Source organism: Portunus trituberculatus, chromosome 17 (assembly GCF_017591435.1).
Source record: "Portunus trituberculatus isolate SZX2019 chromosome 17, ASM1759143v1, whole genome shotgun sequence".
NCBI classification, from domain to species: Eukaryota; Metazoa; Arthropoda; class Malacostraca; order Decapoda; family Portunidae; genus Portunus; species Portunus trituberculatus.
Window position 1 is genome coordinate 10179890 of NC_059271.1, and position 14330 is coordinate 10194219.

Below are 14330 nucleotides of genomic sequence, written 5' to 3' on the forward strand. Positions count from 1 at the left end.
CTCCTCCTCCTCCTCCTCCTCCTCCTCCTCCTCCTCCTCCTCCTCTTCTTACACTCTGCCGGGGATAATGGTCGTCACGTTGCCATCCACTCGGCCACTCGCATCCTGCCGCCGCTTATGTTTGCTAGAGTTTCATCGGCCCCTCGTGCGCCTCGAGATGGCTCAAGTGGCCGCGGTTCTTCTCCCCCTCAAGTCAAAGGGGAGGAATGAACCGACTTGGCTTTGTCCCTTTGTCAGTTTTTGCTGTGCGTCGTGAAAGCTTTGCAAATGGCTTGAAGCTGTGCGAATGGTTTGAGGTTCCTAAAAATCTCCGTATTTTTTTTCTTTTTTTTTCTCATATTCTATTTTCTCGGTGTCTTTTTTTAGTGTGTCTTTGTTTCTGTCTCTCTAGTTTTATTTTCTCTTCCGCGTTCAAGTTTTCAATTTTCTTCCTTCTCCCCTTCATGCTTACTGTGTGTTGTTATTTTTGTTCTGTTTAGTTTTTTTTTTTTCTTCTCGTACAGTTCCTTTTATTTTTCTCGTTCTAGTTTCCGTTCGTTTTTTTCATTTTCTTCGTACGTATGGTGTAATTTTTTTTTCGTGCCTTTTGAGTTTTGCTTTATTTGTTTAAATTGATGATATAAAGACACTTGTAATGGTCTTTTCATCGTCTTGCTGCAGTTGCTATTATTTTTTTTTTCTTTTTCTTTTTTTTTTACTGACAGAATTTTCGCCCCGACAGTTGATTGACAAGGACATTTTTACTTTTATCAATCTTTTCCAATGCCTTAATACTTCTCTTTTTATTTCATTCCAGGTGAAAGTGAAATCCGCCCCAAAGAATTACAAAATAAGAAAAAAGAAAAGAAAAGCATCGTGAACTCAAAAGGCGGATCATTAAAAGTGACGTAACATTTCGGTTTCAGGGCGACGAGAAACTTTCACAGGTAACGAAAGAAAAAAAATAAAAATCACTTTAGAAACGCAGCAGAAAACGACTTGAAAGAGAGATATAGAAACTAAATTGCTTGGATATGCTGAAGTTTTCCTCGTTAGTGGCGTGTCAAGTGGAGTGTTTAAGAGGCCTCTTGATGGTGGAGAGGCGATCCCAGTGCTGACGAGGGAGAGCCAACGTGCTGAGTGGGCCAAGGCGGGTGTAATTGGCCATCTAAAGGAGTGTGTGTGGTGTTACCGGGGCATTAGTGTTGCTGCTGAAGGAGGAGGAGGAGGAAGAAGAGCTATGCAGTTTGTGGCCAAATGGTACAAGTGGTGCCCCGAAATTGATACCGTGTAGTGCTGAGGTGCGTTGGCACGGGACAGCAGTGCAGCGGTGCTGTGAGAAAGTGATAGTGATAGTAGTTATAGTGTGTCTGTGCGCCGAGCAACGTCCGGGAAGTACAGCTTTGTTTACAGTTTTGTGTTGCCTTACCGTAGTGAAGTGTTGATTCGCCGCGGTACTGGTGCGGTGAGGGACTGAACTGATAGAGAGAGAGAGAGAGAGAGAGAGAGAGGCGGATGACTCGATCACACCTCCATGACCAGATGACCAGAACTTTCCACCCCAAGTGACTTCCACCCTCTTGCTTCTCCCTCTTCCTTCTGTGTTCCCTCTCCCTCTCCTTCCTCCCTCCGAGCCATGGATGAGAAGACTCCTCTGCCCCGCAATTCCACCACCACCGCACCCAATAACCAACCAAATGGGAAGTACGACTACTACTCCGACTACGTGTACGACCCCGTGCCCAGCTACCACGAGGCGTACAGAGACTACGACTACGCCAAGTCTCCTGTTAACCTCCACCTCCAGCCGACCACCCAGCACGACTACCTCCCCACTGAGGAAAACGACCACGACCTGCGCCTGGTGGGGGGAGGAGGCGTGGGGAGGGTGAGGAGGGATGGCTTAGGCGGGCGAGGAAGTGCGGGGGGAATGGTTGGAGGAGGGGGAAGGATCGACAATGGCCGAAGAATGAACGAGGAAATGAGAGAGCTTCCACAGCAAGATGGAAGGGGAGGAGGAGGAGGAGGAGGAGGAGGAGGTAGTGGTGGTGGTGGTGGTGGTGGTGGAGTAGGAGGAGGAGGAGTAGGACGAGGAAGAGGAGAAAGCGGAGGGAATGAAGAGGAGGAGATTCTGGAAGGGCCCAAGAGGTGGTTTTCTCTGGTTATTCTCTTGCTGGTGCTTCTAGTCGTCATCTTCGTGGTCGTGGCCATCGTCATCCTATACCTCAACTGTGAGTAACCGACCTCCGTGTTCTCTGTACTTACTTTTTTTTTTTTTTTTGTCCGGCATCTCATTTATGTATTCTTTTTTTTCAGATTTTTTCCTCATCGATACACAAGAAAATTATAAAAGCAATATATCTTCCTACATTATTGCTTGTAAACTTCGCTGCTATATTTTGTTTGTTTAGTAGTAAAATACTCAAATGATTCATATATTTTCTGTTCTTCTTCCATACTACTCCAGGAAATACATACATACAATAATTTCCTTAAGAATATTATCTCTCGTTTCTTTCTCTTTATACTCGTGATTATGAAGAACCCAAATGCCGATGTTTTTTTGTTATCATTTATTATTCCTCCATGCCAATCAAATTATAAAGGTTATACTTCGAATAAGCAAGTATTTGATAGTTGATTGAAACAAATAAGAGTTATTTGTTGTAATAAGAGAAGTGAAAGAAAAGTTCTGTGATTTTAACTTTTAATCAAGCTAGAAGTTAATATGAGGAAACTGGAGAAAAAAAATACAGTAGAAGCAATTAAAAAAAAGGTAGGGGGGAATCATCGACAACCTGAAGTAAATCATACAGACATCAAGCAAAATATTTGCATCGAATAGCAGATCTTACTTATAAAACACCCATTCCATTAAAAACCTCTCTACATTAATTTCTTCATGTCAGTAAAGCAAACACGTGAAGAGACACATTATGAGAGACATTATCGAACACCCTGACGTAATCGCATGTAACTTTCAGCCAGAAGGTTTGCCTCGCGTGTGGGTTTCATGAATAAAGCAGTACTCGTGTCCCTGCGCTACTGATTGGAGTCACGGAAGAGGCGAGTGTTTCTTTCATGAAGGCAAGGTTTATATTTAGCACCTGCAAGTGGTGGATACGTCTTCAAATATTCCTCTGATGTCAGTGGCATTGTGTTCCCGCGAGAAGGAAGGAAGGACGGAAGGAGGGTAGGAAGGAACTCCATCTTAGATCCCATTACTTTGCAGGCGCCACGAAGCTTTGAGGGTAACCTTGTGGAGCTTGTGCTTATGAACGGTTATTGTATGTTTCCAATATGACTTCTCGATATGAATTGAAAAATTGTGTCGTTATGTTTTTCTCATTATTAAATTTTTTTTTTTTTCCTATCCGGCAATTTTTTTCTGTATATTTCTCACATTTTTTCGCCTCCTCTCTCTCTCTCTCTTTCTCTCTCTCTTGAACGCGTGCTCCTCCTTGGAATATCTTCATTATATGTTTTTTTTTTTTTTTCATTATTCGTGTATTATTTTTCTATGTGTTTCCTCCGTCTTCCTTCGCCTGTTTCCCTCATATTTCCTCCTCCATCCTCAGTCCTCAGCTCACCCACCACTTTCCTCCACTCTTACTTCACTTCTCTCACTCCTCCCGCTCTCTCTTGCCTCGCTTCCGCCCCTTTTATAAAGTTTCATGAATGTCAAAATCTCTCCATCTCTTCTTCATTTTTTTTTTTTTTTGACGACACGAATTTCTGTTGGGAGAAAAATTCATATGTTTCTTTACTACTGGAGATGTTGCTGTTACTGCTGTTATTATTGCTAGTGCTGTTCTTGTTCTTGTCGCTGGTACTACTAGTACTACTACTACTACTACTACTACTACTACTACTACTACTACTACTACTACTACTACTACTACTTCTACCATTACTACTACTCAACACACACACACACACACACACACACACACACACACACACACACACACACACACACACACACACACTTGAGTGTGTGTGTGAAAGTATTGGTCAGTTGTGAGTGTACTGCCACATTTATGAATATGGCTTAGGTATTCCGTCTGCCAAGGAATTTTGTATCGGTAGCCTGTGGCCTTTTTACATATGCGTGTTTGATGATAACGTTCATGCATCACATTGTAGCATAACCAAGACACTAAAGGACATAAAGATAGAAAACATCCATGCTCCTAAAAACATGCAACAAATATTCTCAACAAATGTCAGTCTGCCTGGGTGCATCTACGCGTGATGTCCAAAACAACAGTGAGAGACACGATCGCCTTGTCTGTGATTAGGGTAGGGCAAGAAATGACGAACTCGTGTTTGGTACAGTTAGACGAAAAGGAAAATAGGAATAAACTGATATTCAAATAGAATGCTACATGAATCATTAGTGAAATTATCGAAGTGTCCTTATAACGTCCAAAAGAGCTTGTGAAATGTAGGTAGCCAGGATATGAATACAGCTTAATGATTTGAAAAGTAATTGATGAAATATTTAAAATTGATGCATTACTAAAGATATGTATGTTTAAAAAAAATTTATATATATATATATATATATATATATATATATATATATATATATATATATATATATATATATATATATATATATATATATATATATATATATATATATATATATATATATATAAAGATTTAATTCTGATCTTTGAATATTAGGTGTCTTGTAAAGAACGTATCATGGTATATTTGTATTTTTTTTTTATCTATATGTTTATCTCTCTCTCTCTCTCTCTCTCTCTCTCTCTCTCTCTCTCTCTCTCTGTCTCTGTCTGGCTGGCTGGCTGGCTGGCTGGCTGGCTCTCTCTCTCTCTCTCTCTCTCTCTCTCTCTCTCTCTCTCTCTCTCTCTCTCTCTCTCTCTCTCTCTCTCTTTTCCTTTATAACTCGTAGTGAAGGAGGAGTAATGAGTCTGAAGGTGTTTTGACCGCGCACAGAGAGCGACCGTCCCCCGCCATTAGCATCTTACGAACAGGTGAAGCGAGCGATGCGTCGATTTTTTTTTTTTCTCCTTTTCTTTATTACGTTGCAAGCGACAAATGATGGCTTTCTGTGTTTTTTTTTTCTTTCTCTGTGCTTGTGTGTTCCCATGGGTGTGTGTGTGTGTGTGTGTGTGTGTGTGTGTGTGTGTGTGTGTGTGTTTCCTTTGTAACGTTTGGGTTTTATGTTATTTCATTTTGTATTGATCTTAGTTTGATTTCCAGCTGGCAGATATGTTCTCTTACTTTATGCCTTATATTCACACACACACACACACACACACACACACACACACACACACACACACACACACACACACACACACACACACACACATACACACACACACACAAAGGCTGTACGTATTATCCGTTACACAACTCCTGAACATAAAAGAGAAGGAAGTAAGACTAGTATATTCCTATTTCATTTCGTTTTGACAATATACGTGTTCCTCCTATCTCTCTCTCTCTCTCTCTCTCTCTCTCTCTCTCTCTCGTTTCAAAAGCCCGCCACTGCTTCTTTTGCCGATCCATCCCTGTTCTTTACAACCTTAATACAACCCTGCTTTTGTTCCCGTCCCTTTGTCAGTTGTTGCAATAGACTCTATCTATTTAGTTCGTCTTACGTTTTTCAAATATTCTACTTTTATTATTTTGAATGACTACTCTTTTTGATAATTCTTTGATTCAATGCGTTCATATTTACCTCATCCTCTCAGTGAGGTACACGCAATACCAACAGCTGTTCTGCATCAAGTATCATTTTGAAATTTGACTCATATATTCCTTTCAAGTTTCTCTCTGTGTATGAGTTTTCAGTTTTGCATATTTATTTTCTATCACCATCCATGTTTTATTTATTTATTTATTTATTTTCGCCCTTCCTTGTGTAAGGTATGAACACTTTCCACGTACGGACCAGTAATGTTTGGAAGGAAAACATGGAACGTTGGAAAAGCAATAAAGAAAATTCTGATGAAAAAAAAACAATATCAGCATCAAGCCGTTATATTTTAGTTTTTTTAGCATTTTCACAGAGAAACAAATATACGCTTGGAACTCTGTGTGTGTGTGTGTGTGTGTGTGTGTGTGTGTGTGTGTGTGTGTGTGTGTGTGTGTGTGTGTGATGAACAGAGAGAGAGAGAGAGAGAGAGAGAGAGAGAGAGAGAGAGAGAATGTGAGAAATATAACTACATAGTAATGAAAGTAATAAGGAAAGTAACAAAAGACATTTCTTTCCTGTGACAGAAAACGGAATCGTGGGAAGCAGAAGTACCAAGAAAAGGAGAATAAAATCTCTCACTCTCTCTCTCTCTCTCTCTCTCTCTCTCTCTCTCTCTCTCTCTCTCTCTCTCTCTCTCGTCTGCAACACAAGGAATAAAAGCAAACTATACATTTTCATCCTGCCCTCTTTCCCTTTCTGTGTCTGACGATTCCCACTCAATGACAAATAGATAAAGGGAGACAATGAAAAATACACCACTAAACAGATGCAGCGAAAGAAAGCAACCTCAAGCGATAAGAGTCAAAACAACCCTTTGTGTGAGACGAAATGCTACAGAATAGTGTGTGTGTGTGTGTGTGTGTGTGTGTGTGTGTAAGGGTGGAAGACGTTAAGCGTGGGTGGATGCGTGGGTGAGTGGGTGAATAGATGGATGGATGAGTGTGTTTAGTGGGTTGTTTAGTGTGAAGGGTACAAAATAGAGGGAAGAAAGTATGAGAGAGAGAGAGAGAGAGAGTGAGAGAGAAAGGCTCAACAGACTATTCAGGCGATGTATAAAAAGAATAAACCTTACCTATTCTCTCTCTCTCTCTCTCTCTCTCTCTCTCTCTCTCTCTCTCTCTCTCTCTCTCTCTCTCTCTCTCACACACACACACACACACACACACACACACATCGATACAGACCGTCAACTTTTTTTGTTTTTTCCATTCTTTCCTTTCCTTTTAACTCCCCATCCTCTTCCTCCTCCTCCCCCTTCTCCTTTTCCTTCTCCTTTTCCTCCTCCTCCTCCTCCTCTTCCTCCTCCTCCTCCTCCTGTTTTGCTGTCTTTCACATTATCCCTTTCGACCACTATTCCCTTTGTTCGCCTTTTACTCGTCTTTACTCTCCCTCCATTTGTTTTTCTCTTCCTTTCTCCACAACCACTTCTCTCACTCTCCACATCTCCTTTGCCTATTTCTCCAATTCTCTTTCTGCTATTTTTTTTCCATCGTCTCCCATCCGTAGCTTTTCCCTTTCATGCATAAGGAAAGAGCATTTTACGAGTACCTTCCATGATGCTCTCTCTCTCTCTCTCTCTCTCTCTCTCTCTCTCTCTCTCTCTCTCTCTCTCTCTCTCTCGAATGCGGCTAAATCGTAAAATTGGGTTCTTGATTATAAGAACTAGGAAACTTTTTTTCTCCGACATTTGAGAAGAATTAAAGATGAGTTATTAGAGAGAGAGAGAGAGAGAGAGAGAGAGAGAGAGAGAGAGAGAGAGAGAGAGAGAGAAAGAAAGATAACGATGGGGTGATAGGAGTGACATACGATGCAGTTATATTTTTTTGTATGTGGCGGTGGTGGTGGTGGTGGTGGTGGTGGTGGTGGTGGTGGTGGTGATGATGGTGGTGGTGGTGGCGGTGATTATTGCGGTGAATTTGGTGGTGGTGGTGGTGGTGGTGGTGGTGGGTAATGGTAATTGCGGTGGTGGCAGTGATGTCAGTTTGTGGCGGTCCATAGTAGGTATATACTATTTGTTCGTCCGTGTGTTTGTTCCTGGTTATTTATTTTGTTATTTTTCGGTCTAATCTCCATCTGTTTTTTTTTTTTTTTTCGTTCTCTATTTTTTTTTTTTATTTAGCGGGGTGAAGGACAAATGCTTTTACGTGCAGTGGAAATAACTCTCTCTCTCTCTCTCTCTCTCTCTCTCTCTCTCTCTCTCTCTCTCTCATTCATACTGGTCATAATGGCGGCGGTGGTATTGGTGGAGGTGGAAGTGATGGCGGTTGATTTCTGCATTGGTGGAGAGATTACAGTAAAACGAACGGGGCTCCCTTAATAGGACTTAATTTCTGATATCTGTATTGGATTGACAGGTGGCGAGAATTAATGTGGGGGGGGGGTAACTGCAGTGAGAGAGAGAGAGAGAGAGAGAGAGAGAGTAGTGTCAGAGTACTAAGGAGGCAAAGAAAATGCGGTTTGGGGCGGTGGAAAGTGAAAGAAGAGGTTCCACGGACGTTAATGGTAATGCAAGGGGTGTGGACAAGGGGCGGTGAAGGGTAATGGGAAATCGAGGTGAGAGAGTAGCGTCTGAGGTGTTGAGGTGTTGATGGTGGTGGTGGTGGTGATGGCAGTGGTGATTATGATGGGCTGATGTGGTAATGGTGATGCAGTGACGGGCGGAAGTCAAGATGGGAATGTCGTTTGGCCTAGAAAATGGGCAGTGAAAAGACGATATAAAGAAGTAAAGACGGAGAAAGAGGGAAGTAAGGAAGAATGTATTGTAAAAAAAAAAAAAAAGAAAGAGCAAGGAATAGAAGAGGGAGAATTGAGAAATAAAGGAAGGGAAGGAAGAGGAAGAAAATAAGTAAAGAAGAAGACCGATAAAGAAAAGAAGGAGAATGATGAAGGAAATTGAGTTGTGGCGCTGTAACAACAAATTCACATTACTAAGATTAGAATAAACTAGGGAAAGTGCTGCTTCTTCCACAGAAAAAAACTGCCGTCCGCCGAACCAAAGTTTTAAGCATTAGGGACCCAAGTCAAAAGAACAAAGATAGGTAAAAAAAAAAAAAAAAAAGTTGAACGCCAATATACCTTTCTGTAATACCTAGAATCGTTCTATACAAACAAAAGAAGATAGTAGGAAGAAAAACAATATAGAGAAAAATGTAAAAAAAACAAAAGATAGCTGAGTTAAAAAAATATGTAGAGAAAGAAAGGATGAAACAGAAAAATGGAAGTAAAAGAGAAAAGATGTAAGATTAAAAGGAGGTGCGGGATTTGGAGAGAGACACAGTGAAAACATGAAAAATAGAGAGAGAAAAAAAGATAGGAACGAGGCAATAGAAAATGGAAAACTGGAAAGAGATATGGGCATAAAGGAAGAAAAAAAGTCCAGCGGAAAGAAACAATAGAAATAAAAGATACATACAAAGGAACATAAAAAAAGAACAAGAAAGAAGCGGAAGCAGAGATGAAGAAATAATAGGAGAAAAGGAGGATTACAGAAAAGAAGAAATGAAAAGAGAAGAGACTGAAGGAAGAGTAGGAAGAGTAAAGCGTAGAAAGAAAGAGAAGGAAATAAATAACAAGGAGGGAAGAAAGGGAAAATAATGTGAAGAGGAAAATGAGGAGAGAGGAAGGGAAAAAGTGAGAAGAAGAAAAGTTAAGGAACAAAATTTGGAAGAATTAGATGAAGAAAAGAACCAGAAAGAGAGGAAAGGTTGGACGAAGAGATGAAGAAAGTGAGGGAAGAAAGAAGGAAGAAAGAACAAAGCAAAACATTAAGAGAAATAAGAGAGAGAGAGAGAGAGAGAGAGAGAGAGAGAGAGAGAGAGAGAGAGAGAGAGAGAGAGAGAGAGAGAGAGAGAGAGAGAAAAAAAAATAAGAGGAAAGAGAACGAAAGTAGGAATAGGACGTGTAGGGAAACACAAAGACGGAAAGAGAAATAAAGAGACGAAAGGAGGACGTAAGGATAGGAGAAAATAAAGGAAGTGTAAAAAAGAAGGAAGGAAAATCGGAAGAGGAAGGAAGAAAGAGAGAGTAGAAGACATGTGGAAAGAAGAAGAAAAGAAGAAGGTGAAGGAAAGAAAGGAGAGAGAGGGAAGAAGGGTAACAAAAAGGAGGTGGGTGTAGCTGAAGAAGGCCAGGGAAAGGAAGGAGAGGAAGAAAGAAAGAAGGAAGGAAGGAGGGAGGTGGGGAAGGCGCGTGGCGGGCTTTGTGTGCGCCAAGACGCCTGTCAGAAGAGGAACTCATTTCCCGGCTAAGGAGAGAAGTTGGCAACCCAGCAAACCTTCTCCTGCTTGCCGGCCTTCATCCCTCTCGCTCCTCCTCCTTCTCCTCCTCTTCCTCCTCCTCCTCTTCCTCCCTTAAAACACTTCACGCACGCCTTCTCTCCTCCCAATTTCTCTCTCTCTCTCTCTCTCTCTCTCTCTCTCTCTCTCTCTCTCTCTCTCTCTCTCTCTCTCTCGCATGTTTACTCACGTTCTTAATCTTTTCTCTTATCTTTTCTTTAATCTTTGTAATCGACATTTTCTTTCCATCTTCTTTATTTTATTTTATTCAATCATTTTTTTTATCCTTCCTTGGTTTCGTTTTTTTTTTTCTTCCTTTTGTTTGCAAATACCAATACTTATTTTTCCTACTTTTATTTCTATTCATGTTTAATTATTTATATCTTTTTCTTTTCCTTCGCTTTTTCGCTCGCTAATCCTATTTTTATCTAATATCTTTGTAATCAGTATGTTTCCTCCTAAGGATTTCTTTTCAACTGCTGATATTTTCATTAATTAACCATATTCATTATTATGTATTACCTCTCTCTCTCTCTCTCTCTCTCTCTCTCTCTCTCTCTCTCTCTCTCTCTCTCTCTCTCTCTCTCTCTCTTCCATATTTCTCCTACTATCTATCTTTTGTTATCTTTCTCTTTATTCATTCCCATACATGATTCTTTGTCTATCTTTTCTAACTCTTTTTATTGTTACTCTCTTTTTGTATGTCTTTATCATTTATTCACCTTATAATCTCATATTTTCTCCATTCTCCCCTTCTCTACTTTTCATCTTCTTTATTAAATGCTAAACTCATATTATCCTTTATTTTTCTTCTTTCACTTCTCTTATATTCCAGCATTCCTCCTCTTCTTCCTCCTCCTCCTCTTCCTCCTCCTCTCCTACTCCTCTTCTCACGATTCTTGGCCAAAGATTTATATTCTTTATTCTTCTTTTACTTTCTCTATCAATCACACTTTTTTATCCTTCCTTTTTGAAGGCCTTTCTTTTGTTTTCTATATTTCCTCTTTCACAGTCTCTCTCTCTCTCTCTCTCTCTCTCTCTCTCTCTCTCTCTCTCTCTCTCTCTCTCTCTCTCTCTCTCTCTCTCTCTCTCTCTCTCTCTCTCTCTCTCTCTCTCTCTCTCTCTCTCTAATCTTTCTTTCATCCTTTTTTTCTTTCCTTCCATGTCTCCAGCTCTTACCCACTCTCTTTTATCTATTTTTATTTCTATTTATTCTCTTCTTTCCCATTTATCCCTCTTCTGACCCTTCTTTCCTACTTTCCTCATTCACTCTCCCTCTTTTTTTTTTCCTTGTTATTTCTCCATCTCTTTCACTTCTCATCCACTTTACCTCTCTTTCTCCTTCCTTCCAATTCCCTATCCATCTCCATCCATCCTATATATTATCCCTCACTCTCTTTCCTCTCTGCTCCTTCCTCCCTTGTCATTTTTTCTTCACCTGCTTCCTCTGACCCCAAATTCCCTGTGTCCCTTTCTCTATTAAAAAAGATAGGAAGTAATTGGTTTTCAAATTGAGTGGCGGATGAATGGAATAGACTCAGTAATCAGGTTGTTAGGGCTTAGTCATTAAAGAGCTTTAAAAGAAGTTTAGGCGTATTTATGGATGAGGATGGTCGGTGGAAATAGGTAGGCATGTTTCCTATACGGTCTGTCACGTGTAGGTATAATGGGTTCTTTAATATGTAATGATTGTGTTTTGTTGCATATATTTTCTTACATACTCGCTCCTTTATGTTTTTGCAACCCTTTCCTTTCACCTCTAGGCAAGTACTATTTCCGGTTGTGATTTCTAAACGCATTCACATTCAGTATTCTAATTGTGTCTTGTCTTATTTCATCTTGCATCTAGAGCGAACGAAACACGTGTGCTTCTACTTCATCATTGTTTACAGCACTAATCCTAGGTTAAGCACACCTCTCTAATAACCTGCATACGTCCACACACCTCCGCACACCGCCGCACACCTGTAATTAGAGAAAAACGTTCAGTATTTACCATCAAAGGAAGACACACAGACACGCACATGGACACACACCTACCTACTGCGAAACACAGATTAGAGAAAAAATAGACATACCAGATAGATTACACACACACACACACACACACACACACACACACACACACACACACACACACACACACACACACACACAGAGAGAGAGAGAGAGAGAGAGAGAGAGAGAGAGAGAGGTATTAAGAAAAAATGTTAATTAAGCTAAGTGGAGCGTGTCTTGCTCATAATGCACGGTGCCACCAAACACAAGACAGGACTCGAAGGGACGGTCGACCTCCCCTGAGAGAGAGAGAGAGAGAGAGAGAGAGAGAGAGAGAGAGAGATGGGTCAGAGGAGAATTACAGAAATTTGCATACGACTTTAAAGATTATTACTTAGAGAGAGAGAGAGAGAGAGAGAGAGAGAGAGAGAGAGAGAGAGAGAGAGTGCTTCCCTTTGCTAAACTTTGCCCTTTACCTATTATGTCAGTATCTAAAAGAATACTAATAGTTGAAATAAAAACAACAGCAAGTATTGTCTTATGAATTTTAAATGCAAAGATAAATGAAAATATCGCAATGAGACTTCTGTTTTATTTTTCTAATTGTTTTCTGATGACAAAGGTTCACTTACTCATTACTATATATGTAAACTTTGTGTGTGTGTGTGTGTGTGTGTGTGTGTGTGTGTGTGCTTGTTTAATTTCGTGATTTTGCCTCATATTGTACTTTTTTGTTCAGTAATTTTATTATATGTAAATTTAATAACACTACTTAGGGTTAGTCTACAAGATTGAATTTAGGTTTTCATATTTCTTTTTACATATTACAGACTTTCCTTTTTCCCTTTTCCTTTTCCTCCTCCTCTTCCTCTTCTTCATCTTCATTTTGTCGTTTTTCATCTTTATTTTTCTTATTATTCTTATTCCTTTTCTTCTACTTCTTCATTTTTTTCTTCTTCTTCTTCTTCTTTTTTTCTTCTTCTTCTTCTTCTTCTTCTTCTTCTTCTTCTTCTTTTCTTCTTTTCTTCTTCTTTTCTTTTTTCTTCTTCTTCTTCTTCTTCTTCTTCTTCTTCTTCTTCTTCTTCTTCTTCTTCTTCATCTTCGTCATCTTTTTCTTCTTATTCCTTTGCCTTTTCTCTCTTATCCGCCTCCGTCTCCTTTTTCTCTCCTTCCTCACCCGCTTCCGTCTTCTTATTTTTCTCTCCCTCCTCTACTTTCACTTCCATTTCTCCATACACCACCACTACCATCACCTCTTCCTTCTCCTCTTCCTCTTCCTCCTCTTTAAGAACTAAATTTATTTACTCTTTCCAAACGTCGATTACGAGGGGACTTTATCACACTCTTCAAATTTTTTAAGGGATTTACGAATATGATTCCTGATAACTTCCTAACGCTTGACCGGTCAAATTTCACTAGAAACAACGGTTTCAAGGTTATAGGAAAGCGATTTAAAATAAACGAAGCCAAACATTTTTTCTTTAATCGCATTATCAATATTTGGAACGGTTTGCCATCGAACGTAGTTGATTCAGGTACTATTGAGACATTCAAAATTCGTCTTGACAAATATTTCGAAACTAATCCCCGGTTGTCACTGTTTATCTCCGAGTAATTTGCGCCATCCATAAAGAAATGTGCCTCTGATCGTGAATTGCGGGGTGTTTCGCGAATACACTTACCCTTCTTACACGACCTGTGACGGGCTGTGGAAAGTCAGGAGCCCTGACAGTAGTGATCATCATCGGGAATTAAAGTACCAGGGGTCACTGCTGCACGGGGTAACCATGTAGTGTGCGGCGCCCCTTAGTGGGAAGTACACTTTACAGTAGACTGAACGGAGCTGGGCCTGATTCACTGCTGCCTCCCTTGAAAGCGCCAGGCAAGGCTGCCGCACCACCTCTTGACCTCTACACTGTGTCCACATTTACATTACACTATACTATACTTACACTCACAGATAACCCTGAGTTAACGGTCACCACTCCCACTTTCGATCTGTGACGGGTTGTGTTTGTCTAGGGCCCTGTTAATTTTTTATCACCATCGGGACAACCAGGGATCAATGTTGCAGGGGGAAATCAGTGTACGGCGTCCCTCCAAGGGAAAGTACGCTTACTCAGTGGAGTGAACGGAGCTGCAGCCTGATTGACTGCTGCCTTCCTTGAAAGCGCCAGGCAAGGCTGCCGCACCACCCCTCCGACATCCACACTGTGACTCCACCCACACGCACATTCACCACACTACATAACCGTCAAGCACCTACATAGTCCCCCACAAACAAGAGTAGACGTAGATTACAACTTCTTTTCTCCATCCTCTAAAATTCCATTTGTTTTTTC

General features: G+C 40.5%; 1 protein-coding gene across 1 annotated transcript in view; it reads left to right on the plus strand.

The window, feature by feature from the left end:
* Nucleotides 1-801: 801 nt before the first annotated feature.
* The window catches only part of LOC123505059 (agrin-like), a 336722-nt gene continuing 323193 nt past the window's right edge, over nucleotides 802-14330 (plus strand). Inside the window, 1 exon segment of the mRNA XM_045256087.1 lies at nucleotides 802-2210. Coding sequence (XP_045112022.1) covers nucleotides 1616-2210 — 595 coding nt within the window. The 5' untranslated portion in view covers nucleotides 802-1615.